Raw genomic sequence first — 19,273 nt, forward strand, 5'->3', positions numbered from 1 at the left:
GAGTGCCAGTCCACTGTCCCTCAGACCTTGTGGGGGGGTCAGATTATATTTTTTTTTTAAAAAAGAACAAATTCCTATGCCCCACAAATAACCCAGAGATGCATTTTAAATAAAAACACACATTCTACTCATGTAAAAACACGCTGATTCCCAGACCATCTGCGGGCCGGATTTAGAAGGCGATTGGGCCGGATCCGGCCCCCGGGCCTTCGTTTGCCTACCCATGCCCCAGCCCAAGAGTCTGTTTAGCAGCCTCAGCTCTTTTAGGTGGAGTCAGTCAGGGCTCGCCGTCCCAGGTCAGGTGGAAAAAGGCCTCAAGGCAGGGAGCAGGTCTTCTAGGACTTGTGGCCAAGAGAATACCAAGGTTGGCTGTCACTCAGTGAAATGACAGGCTTTTCCTAATATCCTGATGTTGCTGCCTCAAATGTTGTTATTACCCCACCCATCTGGCTGGGTTTCAATGAAATTGTCCAGACTGGTCACACTGGTATCTAACCTAGTAGGACTATTGTAAATTTTATATCACAGGCCTCATAATAAATAAACCTAAGTAGTATTTTTTTCATGGATTTCTTCCTGGAGTCTATAAACTTATTAATAAACCATTGCACTTTTACATGAACAGTCCAAAAGTTCTGCTAACACCTGCCATTAACTCCCTAGCTTCCTTTTTTTGTTCCTCTTTTTTAAAAAGAAGCACAGCTTGCATGATGAGATCATTTCTGTAACTTGAGAATTTGTTTAATTTCCTTTTAGCTACATTGGTTTGAGAATTGCCATGCAAGTTCAAACTAGTGAAAACCAAACTGCTGCAAACAGTTCATTTATCCAGGGGCTGTTTTTGAGTTCTTCTACATTTTAAATCTAATCATTTAGTGCAACCCCCCGGAACGCAGGAATCTTTGGCCCAATGTGGGGCTGGAATCCACAACCCTGAGATTAAGAGTCTCATGTTATCCCTTCACTTTGGGTATTCTGACTTTTTGTCAAAGTTTAATAAGAATTAATGTGTGTTGCTATGCACGCTCAGTCACTCTCTTTCCAATTCTGGTGCTTCTGAAAGTCTGTAACTGCTGTTTGCAACATTTAAAACAACAGCAACAGCCTTATTTTTACAAACCATCTTCAAACCTTGCCAGGAAAGGAAGTGAAGGATGTGGCTATTCTATAGCACGTCCCGATCCTTCATACTTTCTGCAAATTAGTTGAACCTTCTTAATAAATTGGGTGGACAGTGTATTTTTTGTTGTGTTCAGTTAGCACTTGCAAAAACTGCTCTTGGCTCAGATAAATTTAGGATGAAATTGAATGTTACATTGGCAACCCCATCTTTCCTTGTCTGCCTGTAACACTAATGCAAAGACTGAGAGTGGTTGCAGCTGCAAATAGGTGATCAGAAGCAGGGCCCTCAATTCTAATCCTGCCCACTGCCGGATTTACGTATAAACTAAACAAGCTATAGCTTAGGGCCCCACTCTCTTGAGGGCCCCCAAAAAAATTTAAGAGGAAAAAACTGGATGTGCATTTCCAAAATATAAGATAAAACCTACACACGGCAACAGTGTTTTGTGTTGTGTAGGCTGTGTTGTGTTGAGAGCCAGTGTGGTGTGGTGGTTAAGAGCGGTAGTCTCGTAATCTGGTGAACCGGGTTCGCGTCTCTGCTCCTCCACATGCAGCTGCTGGGTGACCTTGGGCCAGTCACACTTCTTTGAAGTCTCTCAGCCCCATTCACCTCACAGAGTGTTTGTTGTGGGGGAGGAAGGGAAAGGAGATTGTGAGCTGCTTTGAGACTCCTTCGGGTAGTGATAAAGTGGGATATCAAATCCAAACTCCTCCTCCTCCTCTTCTTTTTCTTCCTCTTCTTCAATGATGTAAGTTATGGGCCCCGCCTGCTAGCCTGCTCCCTAAAATATTACTGGTTTGCTCTTATTATTTCATGTTATAGCAAGTTTCTAGAGACCAGATTATGAGTCTTTGTAAATTGTGTTTCTAAAGGAACTTTTGTTATTGCCAAATGCCTATGGGTTTGCATTATTAAGTTTGTTATGAATAAAAAAATCATTTCAAGTTAAAAAAAAAAAATTTCTAATCCTGCCCTGCTGATAGTCCCCCAGCCCCCAAAAAGTGTGTGTTCCAGCTGGGCTCTGCAACTGGAGCTAGGCTAAGAAAAACTGCTGTGAAGAATCAGCATGTGAAGCGTTTTTTAAAACTCTTATCAGTGCCCCTCACCCGCTCCACCCAATTATCTCAGCACACCAACTTGTACTTGCTGTGATAATTCTAGTTCTGCCTTCACATATGTACATGATTGCATAGAATTGCTGATTTGGCTGCACACCTTTTGAGTGGTTCTACCAGAATAAATCCCAAGCAGTTTTTTAGACATTGCTACCATAGTCTGGTATGAAGAGGGAAATATTCAATGATTCTAGTCATCATATTCCTTGCTCTCCTGAATTTCCACAGCAACCCACCACAACCAGCAGAATAAGGGATTTCTAGCCAAAAGCTTTCAAATTAACTCCCCCCCTGCCCATTTTTGGGATCCCACTTTTTAAATATTTTATTTGCTATGGTTTAGGATTATGCCCGAATACAGCAACTAAACCTCTTGAAAGCTTACTAATTAATGTTTCATTGTTTTCAATTTGATTTTGTAATGACTGACTGAAGAGAGGCAGTAGATAACAGCAGACTCTGTTGAAGACAAATAGGACTGTATCTGCATGGGAATGGGATCAATCCTGCCCATTCCACCTAATTGCTCACATGGTGGATATCCTTTTGGAATTTGCCTCCTTAGAGATCTGATCTTAATTGTCATTTATTATAAATAGTAATGATCTAATGGATCTGGCCAAACCCATGGGGCTATGTAGAGCCCAATTTCAGATCTCCACGATCCCTTTTCCAACCTGTGTTAAATCTGCACAGGTTTGTGAGGTGCATACCCTGTACTCAAAGCAGCTTATGAACAGCTTGATTTTATTTATTAAGCCACACAGATTAAAACCAAGAGGAAAAGATATAATTCAAAGCATCCCACCCACTTCTAAAAGGCCAGATATCTAAAGGCCAAAGGCCTGATTACAGCGGAACATTTTGCCTGGTGCCTAAAGACCCCCTGGACCTCTCACTTCATGTCCTTAATAGGCATACATTCTCAGTAACTTCATGCGTATCCTTAATGTGTAGTTTTGGTTGCAACCACGTGTTGTAACATGACAGTGGCAGTAGTGGTATTGTTTCATTTATTGAAAAAGTGACCGGTTTAATTCCTGTATCAGCAGAAAGGTGGTGCGCAGTTTTCTTTCATGTCAGATCTTAAAATTTCAGCCTAAATAAATTCTTTTACAGTATTGGTGAAATTCAGCTCTAAGTGGTGATACTTATGCAAGTGAAACGCCATCCACAAAAAGGTATTAGGAGACCTGAGGGAAACGCAGAAGACTGCCCAAATACAGAAAATCAAACAAAATGAGAAACTTACTCCACACTCAAGTGTTTTGTGTTTACATTGGTATGTGGCTGTTGGCACCTAAATTCAATATGCACAGAAAAGATAAGTGGAAGGCAAAATGCAAAGAGCTACAGCTAAAACCTTTTCTGTACTAGGGGGTTTCATTAGCTGCAAGTTGAGGGAGGCTATCATGAGAAGATGCAGCCAAGAGGAAAATACCCAGAGGAACTTACTATGGTTCCATAATTGCCTTGAATATATCCACAAAGTTCTTTGGTCCTTTGATGAAATGGATGCAGGAAAGAATGGGCCTAGCCATCTTTTTGTGAGTGACTGACACAACTTACCTTTGTTTTAACAGATTTCTTTTGAGTTTCGTTCCCTTCTACATTCTCAGCTTGCCACACTGTTCTTCGATGAAGTCGTTAAGCAGATGGTTGCAGCATTTGAAAGAAGAGCATCCAAGTTGTACGGTCCAGAAACAATCATACCTCGAGAGCTAATGCTTCACGAAGTGCATCACACATAAAAGGGTGGAAGTAGTGTTAAACTACTTGGACATCGTGTTTTTACGTGAAGTGTTCTCCCATGCGGGCTTCTAGTTACATGGGAATTCGAAAATTATGTATAATACTACTGTACAACACAGGCCTGTAAGATGCAGATGTATATAATATAAAGCTTCAATCAAGTGCAATTATAAGGTGCTGATAAAGAGTGGCAGCTATAAACTACACCAAAATTGCCTTCTTCCTCTTGCCAGTTTTTATGAAACTCAGCACTGTCTACTGCCTAATGTTTTGCAGTGTTTCTAATATTTACTATTGAAATCAAGTTTTAAGTTATTAGTCTTTCAAATGCATATTTAAGTTATTTTTGCTATTCAGGAAAAGCTTTAAATTAGCACATATAATTCTGAGAACAAATTTCTCAGTATGTGTAACTATACTTAGTAGGGAATGTTTAGTGTGTAAGTGGAATGAATATATAAAGGGCTCTTTTAATCAATAAACATGTATGACATTGTCAAGTGCTTTCACAAGATTCTAGCAGGTAAATCTGTAAGGAGTCATGAATTCAAACTTTAAAGTGACTTGAGTTTCACAGATCTGTTTGTATATTACAGTACAACTTTGCTAGGATAAAACATACTATTCCCTTTGTCCAGAATAGAGCAAAGATTTTGGGCAATCCTCTCTACAGCTAGCACTGAATTTTGCCGTTTTCCAAACAGATTCCTAAAAAAGCTTCAAGATTACTACCTTTAACTAGGAAGAGTCTTTAAAGTTTAGCCATCACAATCAAGAGAAGCTGTGGCATTTTATCCTGAGTGATGCTAAATACACTGGGTTGCACAATTTTAAAGTAATAAAGCAAAGTCTGTAGCTGCCTAAACTTTAATAGCTCTTAATCTTGAGCAAGAACAAGGAGTACAACCTTGGGCCCTCCAAATTTGAGCAAAACCAGCAAAAATTAATACAGCTGATGGCAAAGGAACTATTTAGGCTAACCTTTCTCCCATTCCTAGAAAAAAAATGGTTTAAGAAATGTTTTCAGGCTCACATACCCGATACAAAACAGGACTGAGTTGTGAATAAGTGAATACATTTCATACTTTTTTGAGCAATCTTTTATTACATAAAGTTGTCACATAATTGTATATTTGTCTACTTTGTACACAATTTTTATTCAGTCTTGCACACAATGGCTTCTGCATGTCCTAGTGATAGCAAGCACCAATAAAAGTCTGGTTTTAACAGAACTGCAAGTGCTTGAACTGTTTAGAGCACAGCATTAGTACACGGATCTTCCACCCAAGTATCAGGAATGTACAAATGTCTTTATTCAAAGTACAAAATAAATTATCTGTAGGCATGGACAATGACTGTAAACGATTATGCATGTCTAAACTGAAACCCAGTAACTATTGTTACAGTGATTCTTCAAACACCGGCCCTTCTGCAGTCACTATCCATCCTTTTTCACCCTGACCTGAAGTTTTACTTAAAACTGTCAAGTCACTCACTGTAGTTCCATGATGGGACATCCCTGTAGCTGAGCATTAGAACATGCCACCACCTCCCATGCCAGCCCCCATGCCTCCCATGGCAGCTTCCTTCTCCTCTTTAGGAATTTCAGTCACTACGGCTTCAGCTGTAGACAGAAGGGAAGCAACACCTGCTGCATCCATCAAGGCTGTCCTTACAACCTAAAAAAAGAAGTTTAAGGTATATTTCAGTGAGACACTTGTACAGCTCGTTATCTATTGTGTTGAGATGATAGGCCCATTGGGAAATACGAGAACTTACCTTTGTTGGATCAATGATGCCTTTCTCTACCATGTTTACAAACTCGCCAAGCATGGCATCATAGCCAACATCGGCTGCGCTTTGCATGATTTTCTCAACTATCAGCGATCCTTCAACGCCTGCATTCTTGGCAATAGTCATTGCTGGAATTTTCAGTGTTCTCTTGATAATTTCAATACCTTAAAGGAAAAGGTAAGTGATGTTAGCTGAAACTAGTCTCGGCAACAGAATGGGTACATTTGAAATCCCATTGCCAGCAAGGGAGCCAACAAAGATTATAGCAACTCTCTCTATCCTGTACATACGCTTGCCAGAAGACTGCAAGAACAAACCTTTTGTCCCTTTCAAAAATCTTAACACCTCCCACATCAGGGTTGGGGAAACCTTTGGCCTGCACAACCTTTTGGACATATGCCAGTGATGGACAGAGCAGTAAATAAAATTGTTATCTAATGGTAGGCCAGTTTCAACACCATTTCCCCCCCAGGCAAGCAAGAAGCATCCTTAAAATTGAAATATTCAGCCCCTGAGCCTGAGGTTCCCAGTCCCTGCTCTAAGGGATGATGACCTTCAGGGAATCCAGATATAGGGACTCCCAACACCCACCAGGGACGCGGGTGGCGCCGTGGGTAAAACCTCAGTGCCTAGGACTTGCTGATCGCAAGGTGGGTGGTTCGAATCTCCGCGGCGGGGTGAGCTCCCGTCGTTCGGTCCCAGCTCCTGCCCACCTAGCAGTTCGAAAGCACCCCTAAGTGCAAGTAGATAAATAGGTACTGCTTTATAGCGGAAAGGTAAACGCCGTTTCAGTGTGCGGTGCTGGCTCGCCAGATGCTGCTTAGTCATGCTGGCCACGTGACCCGGAAGTGTCTCCGGACAGCGCTGGCCCCCAGCCTCTTGAGCGAGCTGAGCGCGCAACCCTAGAGTCGGACACGACTGGCCCGTACGGGCAGGGGTACCTTTACCTTAACATCGACCAACATAGCCAATAGGAGCAATTCAAAGACAGGTTAACCAAAGGAGTTTCCTGCCCACTCAACTGTCTGGACCCCCCAAGAAAGGCTGTTAAATGTGACAAGGAACCAAGGCTTCTATGCAAGGGTCAAGTTAGCTTATATCAGGATCCAAGCCCTTAACTGTTACTTCCATTTCTTTAAAGCATGTCTAGTGCACCTACCAATTTTCTGATCTTCATTGGCTGGAGTCAAAGTATCTAGTGCCGGAATGCACCGAAGCAGCGCACAGCCGCCTCCTAGAACGATGCCTTCCTCTACGGCAGCACGAGTGGCATTGAGGGCATCCGTGACTCTGTCCTTCTTCTCATTCACTTCAACGTCACTCGTTCCTCCAACCTAAGAAAAGAATTCTTATTTTAAGGCTGCTGTTCCGAGCTCTAATCTGAAAGTTATTTCACAATGACAGCTCTATAAGCAGGGGAACGTGGATGATGTATGGCCTTCCCTAGGGAATGCTGGGCTGCAAAACTCTCATTCTGTCCAGGCTAGCTGGGGCTGATGCGGGTCAGACTCCACCATCATCTGGAGGGGCACTGGCTTCCTATTCTCACTTTATAGCCTAGAGAGCTACTTGCACCTGCAGGAAAAAGGCTGTTGTTGTGCAGTGATCTACTTTTGGTGAATGTCACTGTGGTGTTCATCTTTTATTTGGCAGGTATTGGACTTTTTCTTTCGTAATATTGTGGGGTGAGCATTTAGTAAATAAAATAGTAATACTGTATTCTCTTGATATTACAAATTAAAACATCTACAGTAAAGTACTTTTTAAACAACGGTAAAAAGCTTAGGAAGAATTTATGTATGTGTGTATTTTTGTGTTTTCATTATTATAAATCGCCCTGTGCTCCTTGAATGAAGGGAGGTACAGTCGTACCTTGGTTGTCAAACGCCCTGGAATTTGGACGTTTTGGCTCCCAAATGCCGCAACCCCAGAAGTGATTGTTCCGGTTTGCGAACGTTCTTTTGGAACCCGAAAGTCCGACAGGCCTTCCATGGCTTCTGATTGGCTGCAGGAGCTTCCTGCAGCCAATCGGAAGCTGCATTTTGGTTTTCGAATGTTTTGGAAGTCAAACAGACTTCCAGAACAGATTCAGTTTGACTTCCAAGGTAGTATATAATAGTAAAATCATTTTATGCAATAAGCAACAGATAAAAGTAGTAGTAGTAAATAAATATAAAAAAATAGTAATAATAATAATACGCAGATTCACCTTTAGTACAGCTACTCCGTCAGAAAGTTTGGCCAGGCGTTCATTGAGTTTCTCCTTCTCGTATTCACTTGTTGTAACCTCCAGTTGTTCAACTATTTCCTGAATGCGCTTTTCAATTTGTACTTTGTCACCTTTCCCTTTAAGTAGCAAACAGTCATCTTTCGTCACAATGACTTCTCCAACTTTACCAAAGTCATGAGGTTGAATGTCTTCTACATTTATGGTCAAGCCTTCTTCCCCAAACACCTGAAACAGATTAATATTAAATACATAAAAGTCCACGGCTTTTTCAAATTACTGATTAGCTGGTTTCATTCGGACAGCTTCATTGGGAATGCAATCCTAAAGAAAGCCCCACTAAATTCAGTGAATGGGCTTATTAACACTCTTTAATTCTTCACCTAGATTTTCTGTACTTGTAATTGCAAAGTGACCTACAGAAAGTAACAGCTTCCTGGACGTTTGCAAAAATTGGTTGATTTATTTTATTTACTTCTACAGTAATACCCCACCTTTCCTTCAGTAACCTCAACACTGCATACAAAGCTCTTGCTCTCAGCATTTTATCCTCACAACCCTCCTTGAGGTAGGTTAGACTGAGAGAGCAAATGGTTCAAAGTCACCCAGCAAGTTCCATGGCTGAGTGGGATTTGGATTCGCAACCTGGGTTCAACCACTACAAATGTCTCCGCCAGTTACGTTCACATTCTGAAGTGGTTTCTTAATGCACAGAGTCTACACTGGCAATGTTATCTATTTTCTAAGCAAATCTTTTATGACCGGAAAGCAGGGCTATGTTCAGCACTGAACAACCAATGACGTATGCAACGGTAAACAAGGCATAGCATGGCTTAGGCCAGGCTCAACTGATCAGCGCATAGTGCTTTCTTTAAACTGGCACACATTTGTAGCTCAGTTGTATGCAAAAGGTGCCAGGTTCAACTCTTGACATCTTTAGGCAAAAATGGGAAAGATTTCTGCCTGAACCCCAGGAAAACATCTGCCAAACATCTGTTGACTGTACTGAGCTAGATCACAATCTTCAGCTGGAACAGGTGGAGAACCTATGACCCCTCAGACATTGGGACAACAGCTCCCATTAATCTCAGCCAAGAGTCAAGGATTATACTGGTTCCCCACCACCGTAACAAGTGACAGCCTAAGCAAAGTTGCAGCAGTCACAAACCGTAATACAAATATGGTTTAAAAAAGGTGGTCTACAAAGTTGGTTGGGGTTCTTAGGAAGAGGAAGACGACTGACTTAGGTGGCCCAATGGCCTGTCTTTGTATAAAGTTCCCATGTTCCTATGGCAATCTGGATTAACATCCAACGTCTTTTGTTCGAAAAGTACATATAATCAGTGATGGCTCTGCAAGGAATTGGTAAATGAGTATTCCATGCTAATTATTTAGTGTTAGTACTTAAGATACATATGAAAATTTACTTACAGCACCACCGGTAGCAACTGCCATATCTTTAAGCTGATTTTTTCTATTGTCACCAAAACCGGGTGCTTTCACGGCAACAACCTGTAGGCCAACCTTCAGTCTGGGAAAAAAAGGAGAGAAAGTCAGCACTCAGGGTTATCAATTGTTCACATCTTTATTCCGAAATGGTACAACTGTGTTCTGGTAAAATAAGGCTCTCCATAGTTGACAACACTGAAAACTCAACCGAAAATCAATGAAAGTGATCTGCTATTCATTGTTTGTTTATTTGTCAGGATTTAAATTTGTTTTCATATTAAAGGCTTAAGACTACAGTGGTACCTTGGGTTAAGAATTTAATTCGTTCTGGAGGTCTGTTCTTAACCTGAAACTGTTGTTAACCTGAGGTACCACTTTAGCTAATGGGGCCTCCCGCTGCCGTCGCACGCTGGAGCACAATTTCTGTTCTCATCCTGAAGCAAAGTTCTTAACCCAAGGTACTATTTCTGGGTTAGTGGAGTCTGTAACCTGAAGCATCTGTAACCCGAGGTACCACTGTACTGATGAACATCTCCCCCCCCCATAGTTTAAGCCCACTAGATCTGCAATGCTATGCATTCTTCTATGGACGTCCTACTTCAATCAATAAGGCTTATTTCCCTAATGATCTGGCCACAAAGTGTACAATTTCTTGGACCAGACAATACCTGGAAAAAGAAAATGTTTTATCTAACTATAGCGAAGATTTTTGCCCTTCCCTGCAACAGTTACCCCTTTCTGCAGCAAGATTACTAAGGAAGATGAAAGGGATTAAACTCAAAAGTGTTAAAAATAAAGATAGATAGATAGTTGTCCCACGCCTACCTGTTTAATACAAGGGTACTGAGGGCCTCTCCATCAACATCCTCAGCAATAATAACTAAAGGCTTGCGGTGATTATTGGCAATTTCAAGAGCTGGTACTATGGACTGAACACTAGAAATCTTCTTTTCACTGATTAACACGTAAGCATCTTGGAATTCACATTTCTGTCCTACAGATGAAAGCAACGTTATTGAAATAAATTACAAAGTACTCTCTCAAGAGACAGTGACTATGAACATTCCTCAGTTTCTGATCCTACCATAGCCATTATACAGCCACCTTCTTTGAAACGCTTCAAAATACATGCCCAATTACAGCAGACTTTCAATGGTCTCTAACATACATTTCTTTGAACTTGGTGCTGTTTAAATGCTACCCAAGGACATGCAAAAACAGGACCATTAATTCTTGCAAAATTGAATTTTAAGATTATGATAGTATACTCTGGTGTAATGCTACAGAGTTTGTTTACCTAAACCCAGTAACATAACAGTATTTCAGTTTAATTCAGGGATGGGCAGAAGGTAGATCAGGATCTACTGGGAGATCTCTCTGTGATCTGAACCAGATCAAAGATTTCTGGCTTCCAAATTTTTAACAATGGTGTAACGGTCAAAACAAAACAAGCTTTTTCAACTTCCTTCTAAATTAGGCTGCTTGAAAGAAATATAATTTGTTACTTGTGGGAAAGATTAAAGCTGGATTCCATTTTTTACCTATTTTAGTAGCAATCTTTTTTTTTTTTTTGCCTGTACCCAAATTTTGCCTGTACCCAAATTTGCAAGTATGAGAGTTCCAGCACCTATAATTTGTGAGGCAGCTTCATCAGCAGCAGCATGCAAAAGGGCAAACGCGTTACGTACCTAGAGTATTCCACCAAGAACCCTAAGAGGTTCATTAAGGGTTGGATTGTTAGATTAAGTTCCTGACAAGTGGCATGGGGAGCTCTCACCTTTCCCTGCATGTTTATCCGTATGTACAAACCACATCACATGCCAGAAAAGGTGGCACAACTTGTGCCACAGACCTAATTCTGCAAATTAGGAAGTGGGTTCTAGTATTTGCAGACACCTCTATTTTGAGGCAAAAAGGAACACATTACTAAGATATTTTTTTAGCTGCGTTAAGTCTATTACAACAGAACCAAGCTGTTAAGGCAAACGAGCAGCGGGAATCTTGCGCTCTAACTTACCTTTGGCTGTATTAATGAAGTAGGGAGAGATGTAGCCTCTATCAAACTTCATGCCTTCAATAATTTCTAATTCATCATTCAAAGTTTTCCCGTCCTGTTTTTTTTTTAAAAAAAGGTCATGAAAATTAGCTACACCCTGTGCGCACAACCCATCTCAGAACAAGCTGCTTCATTTTCTGTGTTAAATCTTTGGCTCCCCCATAATGGTGCACTTTTTCTACAATGATGAGGTCTTTTCCTCAACAACAACAATAATAATAATAATAATAAATTTTATTTATAACCCGCCCTCCCCAGCCGAAGCTGGGCTCAGGGCGGCTAACAACAATCAAAACAATCCAATGATTCTGAAAACATTTCATTATAAAAATTAATTAAAATCAAATTTATGGCAACCAATAAGCAAAATTCTGTGCAGATTGCCAAAGGAGGGGGGTCAGGCTGTGCTCTGACCAAAGGCCTGGTGGAACAGTTCTGTTTTGCAGGCCCTGTGGAAAGATGTCAAGTCCCGCAGGGCCCTGGTCTCTTGTGACAGAGCGTTCCACCAGATTGGAGCAGCGGCCGAAAAGGCCCTGGCTCTAGTTGAGGCCAGCCTAACCTCTCTGTGAGCTAGTATCCTATTTTGGCATACAATAAGTAGACACCTTACTAGAGTTACCCTTACCTTAACTGTGATAACACCTTTTCGTCCAACTTTTTTCATGGCATCAGAGATTATGTTGCCAATTTCCTTGTCGCCATTTGCAGATATTGTAGCAACCTGCCCAACAAAAAGAGAGAGGTCTGCGTGAACTAGCTACAAATACTACCTTTTTTTTTAAAAAAAAGAGGCTGGGGTATTGAAAGCATAGTCACAGAGGCATCACAACGCAAATTTAAGGAATAGTGCATAAAATATTTTCTCACAGATGTTGAATGGAGTGAAACATTACATTTAGCAAGCCCTCTTAAACAGTGCACCCACACGATATACAAGTAGCAGGGAGAAGGAAGATGTTTGTTTTACAAAAGAGACAGCATTTACCTGAGCAATTTCTTCTGGAGTTGTGACTGGTTTGGACAACTTCTTCAATTCCTCAATTACAGCATCTACAGCAAGCATCACCCCTGAGGGAACAAGGTACAGCTATGCAATTAAACAATCTACATAGGCAACAGCAAACAAAACTTAACCATCGTACTATGCTCCAAGAGCAAGAAAAAGGCTATAAATGATCATACAATGCATTATCCCTGACTGCTGGGATGCAGTTATAACATTAAACACCAGGAAGAGATGGAGCTGCCTCTTCCTCTTCCCTGCATCATGAATTTCTCCCCCCAAAAGCATTCACCAGGAGGGGTTCGTCACCTAGGAAAAAACAGTGCACCGTGCCACTGGTTACCTCCACCTCCAGCATCAAGGGCTTTTCACCAGCTAGGGAAATGCCAATCTGATGCCATGGAGGTTCACTCGAATCTGTCTCTGCCTTAAAAAAGGCAAGAGCAGGAGGCAGAACCAAAAATGCAACTTCCATAGTACCAGGCAACACAAGGCACAGAGACAGGAGGTAAGATGAAGATGCAACCTGCTTATTAAGATTGCCTATCTGTGAGCATGCGCTACTCTTTTTGGGCAGTAACTGTTCCTTCTACACACACTTGTTTCATGCTTTTGAAGACGACCACAAAAGCATTTTATGTGCCTTTTATAAAAGACCGATAAAAGCCCAGGTACCATTACGCTCGGTAAACAACACGTAACGTAAGCTGTCGCCAGAAACAATATACCATAATTCACTGACCAATGTGCTTTAACAGGGGTCACAATATATTGTTAGTAATTTCATTCTCTCATTGCTATTGGATCTCATGATCCACATTCCATAGTGATAGGAGTGTGGGAACAGAACTCTGACACTGTACTTCCGTTCTATGTGCTTTTGTACTTTCTCTTTGTTCTCTGCTTTCGGACAGAGGAGACGTGTGTGAAGCTGCTGCTCACTCTCAGCCATGTTTGTTGTTTTGATCTGCTGTAAATAAAGAAGCTTTTGCAATGCCAAATACCTACAGACTCACTTCCTGCTGATACTCTGCTAATGCTAATAGCATGCCCACAGCTCCACTGGATGTGGGTCGCTGAACACCTGCGTATGAGGAAGGGGTGTACGCATATCTATGACCAGAAAATTAGACACCCCACTTCCCATTTTCTTTTCACGAAAGTAGCACACTGTCATGTTTCTGCAACATTGGTACATAATTTTGAAAACAAATTCCAAGATAAACAAGGAAGATAACTATAGGAATTGGAAGGTGTGAGCCAACGTTATCCACGTCATTACCTCTCCTGATCTCCACCGGATTTGCTCCTTTACTGATCATTTCAAACCCCTCCCTGGCAATCGAACGTGCCAGTACCGTTGCAGTCGTAGTACCGTCTCCCGCCTCTTCATTGGTATTGTTGGCAACATCCTGAACTAACTTGGCTCCAATGTTTTTGTACTTGTCCTTCAAGTCAATTGACTTGGCTACTGTCACGCCATCTTTCGTCACCTTAGGGCTTCCCCAGCTCTGTTCAATAATTACTGTTCTCCCCTGTAAAAACATGACACACACACACAATGAAACACTGGATTACTAAGGTAATTTCTCCATGAGGCTGGAAGCCGCAACACTTTCCAGGAAGGCAGATATGCACTCTCCATTGCCTGCAACAATGTCTTGCATCAACTTCAACAGTGCAACAGACTCCCTTGAAAGATGGTGGGCTCTCCTTCCTTGGAGATTTTTAAGCAGAGGTTGGATGGCCGTCTGTCATGGATGCTTCAGCCAAGATTTCTGCATAGCAGGGGTTGGACTAGAGCAGTGTTTCCCAACCTTGTGCCTCCAGCTGTTTTTGGACTACAATTCCCATCATCCCTTGCCACTGGTCTTGCTAGTCAGGGATGATGGGAGTTGTAGTTCAAAAACAGCTGGAGGCACAAGGTTGGGAAACACTGGACTAGAGGACCCTCTGAACTCTACAATGTCATGATTATAGAAAATTAGAAGAGCCTGCTTGATCTAGCCAAGCATCCTGTTCCCCCAGTGGCCAACCAGTTGCCTGTGGAAGGCCCATAAGCATCTAAGCACAAGCGTACTCCCCCCCTTCCTGTTGTTTGCGGCAACTGGTATTTGGAAGAATTATGACCTTCCAGCTGTGGTAGCAAAGCAGAACCACTGGGGGTAGCAGCCATTAATAGCCTTCTTCCCCCATGAATTTGTCCACCCCTCTTTTAAAGCCATCTGAATTGGTGGTCGTCACTGCTTCCTGCAGCAGCAAGTTCCACTAGTTTAACTATGTGCTGTGTGGCTTGCAGTGTTGATGCACAATTTGGCTTTGGCTAACATTTACAGACTTCTCCACCAGCACATGATCCCTTAGTAAGCAGAGAGCTATGTCAAGATGCTCGATATACACATGGAACCAATGTTTACAGCTCAGAACTTCAGGTTTTACATATATACATACAAAAATATTTTTAGCAGGCATTCAGCTAATGTTGAATGAAGTATTTACACTTGCACAATGGAACCCCCCCACCCAAAAAAATCTGTTTTAGGGGCTCCCTCTACCTTTTAGAACAGATATGGGGATAGCTAATGCTAATGAGACAGACATTCTGCTACATAAACACAATTTTTTGCTCTAACAGGACCCTTGTAAAACTTCACTGTATGATATTTATTTATGGGACACCTGTCAAGCTACTAATCATTCTGAGTGCTCACGGGTTGCAGAACACTGAGCGTAGACATAGCTTGTTCCTCTCTGCCACCTATTGACACAACCGTAGCACATCAGCCACGGCTGCAACGCCTGTAGGGGCATATTTTGTGATATTTATATAGCAATATATAATATTTATCCGTACACATGGTGCATTTGAAATCACCCATGAATGTCGGAGAAGCAGCAGCAGCAATATCTTACGTAAGGAAGTGTGGGAACAGATAATGTGAATGTAAAGGAATAGTTCCATTTAAACTGCTGGTATAGATAACACAAAATGTAAATTAGTTGTTCGTTACCGTGTGGCTTTTATACCTAAACTCTGTTGTTCTTGCACCTTATTTTAACTTTTTCTAAGAATTTGTCCGCAAATCACCTTGTCATATTTATCAGATTAGTAAAAATTAAAAAAATGACCAGCTCTGAGGACATCAGAGGAACCGCTTAAAACGAGGGTCCACCAATTCCGATTAGCCTTGGTAACCAGCCAAACTTTCTGCCCACTGCTGGCAATGACACTCTTTGAGCAAAAAGGTCTTGCTTGACTAAGATATCGTATGGCACAGTTGGGCTGTAGGAAACTTTCTAACTTTGCACTGAGCCAAAAAGCTCACCAAAGAAATATCACTGGTTTTTTTTCCTGAGCCTCTCTGTTCATTGTGAGGGGAAGGATAGCGACTGTCCAGAGTACTGTTGGGACTTTCGCTCACTTTAAACACATTTTATCAGTGGGATGTGTTACACAGGTGTAGGAAACTAAAGTAGGGAGCAGGAGAGGCAAGAAGAGCATGTGACTGAAGAGCAGTGAGTGTTTGAAATGAAGACAGACAGAGCTTTGGGACTGTTAATGGTTAACTGCGATACTTTACGTATTACTAAAGATTCATGTCTGTAGCGTATTGCAAGGTTCCATCTAGAGTACATAGCGAGACTCCCTGCTGCTTCTTCCCCTGGCTGGCCTTAGAAACCCAAAAAAAATTCAGATGAAGGCCACCTTAAGCACACACCTCTTGATGCCTGAAGGTCTAGCCACCATTAAGGCAAAAAGGAGATCAAGTGAGTGATGCATTCTGCCTCTCTCAAACTAGCTATATATGCAGCTGCCATGTAGACTTGAAACCTTTGAGGATTTTAGTGCAAAGGAATAGCAAAGTGAGAGAATGCATGAAAGAACATGTCCCAACTATCTCATTCATCTACTTGCCAGGCAACAAATTCTAATTCGTGTCACGTATGTATGCCAGTGGCAATAAATTTACAGGAATGCTCTAGCAAACTATTTTAAAGAGGATCCAAAGGACAAGGTCCAGCCAAAGCGAAGCACTTTTACACCCCAATGATGATTCCACTGGAAGGTTATTTAAGCACATGCTCACCTCTCTCAGCGAAAAACTAGTCAGACCCCAAAGCTCTTAATTTTGACTGGATCGTACCACAAGCATGTAGGATATATTTTGGACTATGCTCATCCCTTCAGCACAAGCTTCTGCATAACAGCAAGTAAAGCCATTTCAGTACCTTTGGTCCCAAGGTGACGGCCACAGCATCAGCGAGAAGGTCAACGCCCTGCAGCATAAGAGCTCTAGCATCTGCTCCAAATTTAACTTCTTTTGCATAGGATCTCGTAAGGTGCGGGGCCAGTGCTCTGGACACCGGCCTTATCTGACGCAGCACTGTTGGTAAACGGAGCATTTCTACAAACGAATGAAATTTTAAAAGAAATCAGTGCCAACACAACCACTGCTTTATCTGGCACTTGCTAGAGAGCATTCCATGCCTGTAGCCATGAGCTCAGTCGTGACCATTGCTTGAAGGTACACAAAGTGGCTAAAGTCATCTGAATGCAAGCACTGCCTTTTGAAAAATGGCAACTGAATTACAGGGCCATGCATGACCGGCAACAGCCATAAGAATCAGAGTTGGAATCCAGATGTTTTGGGACTACAACTCCCATCATCCCTGACCACTGGTGCCGTTAGCTATGGATCATGGGAGTTGTAGTCCCAAAAAACATAGTCCAACCCCCTGCAATGCAGCAGTATGTACCCATGCAGGTTGCTCATTTGAAGGTCCCTCAGGTGGCACAATGACTGTTAACCAGAAGGTGTCAAGCCCACCAAGGGACAGCTGTAGGCAGGATTCCTGCTTGCAGGGGGTTGGACTAGATGACTCTCGGGGTTCCTCAACTCTAAAGTTCTATTATTTTATGTGCTAACACCAATTAACCCTGCATGCTAGCATAGAACACTTAAGGCCCTTCAGATATTGCTGGACTACTGCTCCTTAACCACTGCCTATGTTGGGTACAGTTGATGAATGTTAGGAGCGTAACAAAAGGAGGGAACCAGGTTTCACAACCCTGGCATACATATTTATCCTGAGGGATAAAGTATTATATAATTTCAGCACTGATTTCATTTCAACAGAATGCATGTGTGTTTTAGCACATATACACATGATCAGCACTACTGAGCAAGCGCTTGTTTAATGGGGCATATCTAGATAGCTCAGTTGGTTTTGAAAATGCCAATCTTGCAGGTCTGATCCCCATACAGAACAGCTGCATACCCCTGCTTTTTTCAGGGCATTAGTCTAGATCAGTGTTTCCCAACCTTGGGCCTCCAGCTGTTTTTGAACTACAATTCCCATCATCCCTGACCACTGGTCTTGCTAGCTAGGGATGATGGGAGTTGTAGTCCAAAAACAGCTGGAGGCCCAAGGTTGGGAAACACTGGTCTAGATGTCCCACAGGGACGCTTCCAACTCTAGGGTCCTACAAATCGGAAGGGGTATCCTATTGATTCCAATTAGTTACCTTGATGTTAAGTTTCAATGCAAAGGAGTCGAGGGAACTACAATACTGAACCAACCAAATACCAGGAATAATGGAGATAGGGAAACTGCTCAGGTCATCAAGGAAAAGCAGATGAAAGAAAACGGGGAGGTGGGGTGGGGTGGGATGGAATGGGAGGGAGGGAGGGAGGAAAGAGGCTTCAGGAGGAGAAAACAGGGAAGAAGAAAGTTCAATGAACAAGCCCAGCGTATCCTTTGCCCCCCACACGTGCTCCTTCCTACCATCAGGTCGGCACACAAGGTCATGCGGACCCACGCCTCCCCCTGCCGCCAGGAGGGCAGCGCTGCAATGCAATGCAATGCAATGCAAGGGGAAGGCTAACTTTGGCCCACCTTTCCCCCTAGGGCGGAGGTGGGGGTGGGAAAGAGAGGGGAGAAGCCCCACCTTTAACGTGGAGGGAAAAAACGCGAAAAGGTCTCCTTCAGCAGCAGCTTCACCAGGAAAGTCGCAGAGGGGCGCCAGAGCACGTGCCAGGGTCCCAAGCAGCCACGCAAAAAAAAAAAAAAAAAAGGGCCAAGCGATCACGAGAGCCTCGCAGGGTTGTGATTTTATTTTTTTTTTTTTGGGGGGGAGGTTCAGCCTAAGCGGAACCCGTCAAATCGGGGATCGGCATGGAAGACTCGCAGGTCCCGCCCCTCCATCTCCCAACACACGTGTGAGCGCATTCACACGACAGGGGAGCGGCGAGAATAAACGCGCTCGGCCTGAAGGAGAGGCGTGGCATGGCTGCTGCAAAGGCCGCTTCTCCCCCCCGATATAAATGGGTTCTCTCTCCCGCTACCCCCGCCACGTCTCTATAAAATCAAGGCCTGAGACCCGCGGTCCGTCCCCCCCCCGCATAAGGAGTTCCCTGATCCCATCTACCCTTTCTCCTATGGGGATTAAACCACCTTGTGCGGCGGGGAGGGGGGTGGTCAGGAGACCATGCGGGGAGGAAAAAAACCGTTTTCACGCACAGGACCCTCCCCGCTCCCATTGGTCAGTCTCTTCCATCCCTCTCTCCTTCGCCCCCCCCCCGCCCGCCAGCTTACTCTTTGGCGGCGGCTCTGCGCTGGAAGCGGTTGCAGTACGAACGGTCAGCGGGCTCGGCTCGGACCGCACGCGCACAGGCTGGGAAGCAGCGCGGCTCTCTCGCGACTCTCCCCCGCCGCCCCGCCCCTTCCTCCTCCTCCCCCTCTCCAGAGCCCA

At 43.1% G+C, this 19,273-nt stretch overlaps 2 protein-coding genes across 2 annotated transcripts in view; one reads left to right on the top strand and one right to left on the bottom strand.

The window, feature by feature from the left end:
- Window positions 1–5,222, top strand: part of COQ10B (coenzyme Q10B) — an 18,500-nt gene extending 13,278 nt beyond the window's left edge. Inside the window, exon 5 of the mRNA XM_079983026.1 lies at window positions 3,822–5,222. Within this exon, the coding sequence (XP_079839152.1) occupies window positions 3,822–3,989 (168 nt within the window). The 3' untranslated portion in view covers window positions 3,990–5,222. The remainder of the gene's footprint in view (window positions 1–3,821) is intronic.
- On the bottom strand, window positions 5,068–19,271 carry HSPD1 (heat shock protein family D (Hsp60) member 1). Its single transcript, XM_079978771.1, has 12 exons — window positions 19,117–19,271; window positions 16,750–16,925; window positions 13,802–14,054; window positions 12,502–12,584; window positions 12,142–12,237; window positions 11,478–11,571; window positions 10,286–10,454; window positions 9,443–9,542; window positions 7,994–8,239; window positions 6,944–7,118; window positions 5,770–5,948; window positions 5,068–5,669 (listed from the first exon to the last, which is right to left on the bottom strand). The coding sequence occupies exons 2-12, from the start codon at window positions 16,921–16,923 to the stop codon at window positions 5,523–5,525; spliced, it is 1,716 nt and encodes a 571-aa protein (XP_079834897.1). The 5' UTR covers window positions 16,924–16,925; window positions 19,117–19,271; the 3' UTR covers window positions 5,068–5,522.
- Between the last annotated feature and the right edge of the window lie 2 nt (window positions 19,272–19,273).

The sequence above is a fragment of the Podarcis cretensis genome (genome assembly GCF_951804945.1).
Source record: "Podarcis cretensis genome assembly, chromosome: 1".
Taxonomy (NCBI): Eukaryota; Metazoa; Chordata; class Lepidosauria; order Squamata; family Lacertidae; genus Podarcis; species Podarcis cretensis.

Excerpts from the sequence above, each read along its gene's own strand:
- HSPD1 (XM_079978771.1), bottom strand. The coding sequence starts at position 16,923 with ATGCTCCGTTTACCAACAGTGCTGCGTCAGATAAGGCCGGTGTCCAGA. Across the intron at positions 8,240-9,442 it reads CAGTTGCTACCGGTGGTGCT|GTGTTTGGGGAAGAAGGCTT; the intron begins GTAAGTAAATTT and ends AATCTGTTTCAG. Across the intron at positions 5,670-5,769 it reads GCATCATTGATCCAACAAAG|GTTGTAAGGACAGCCTTGAT; the intron begins GTAAGTTCTCGT and ends TTCTTTTTTTAG.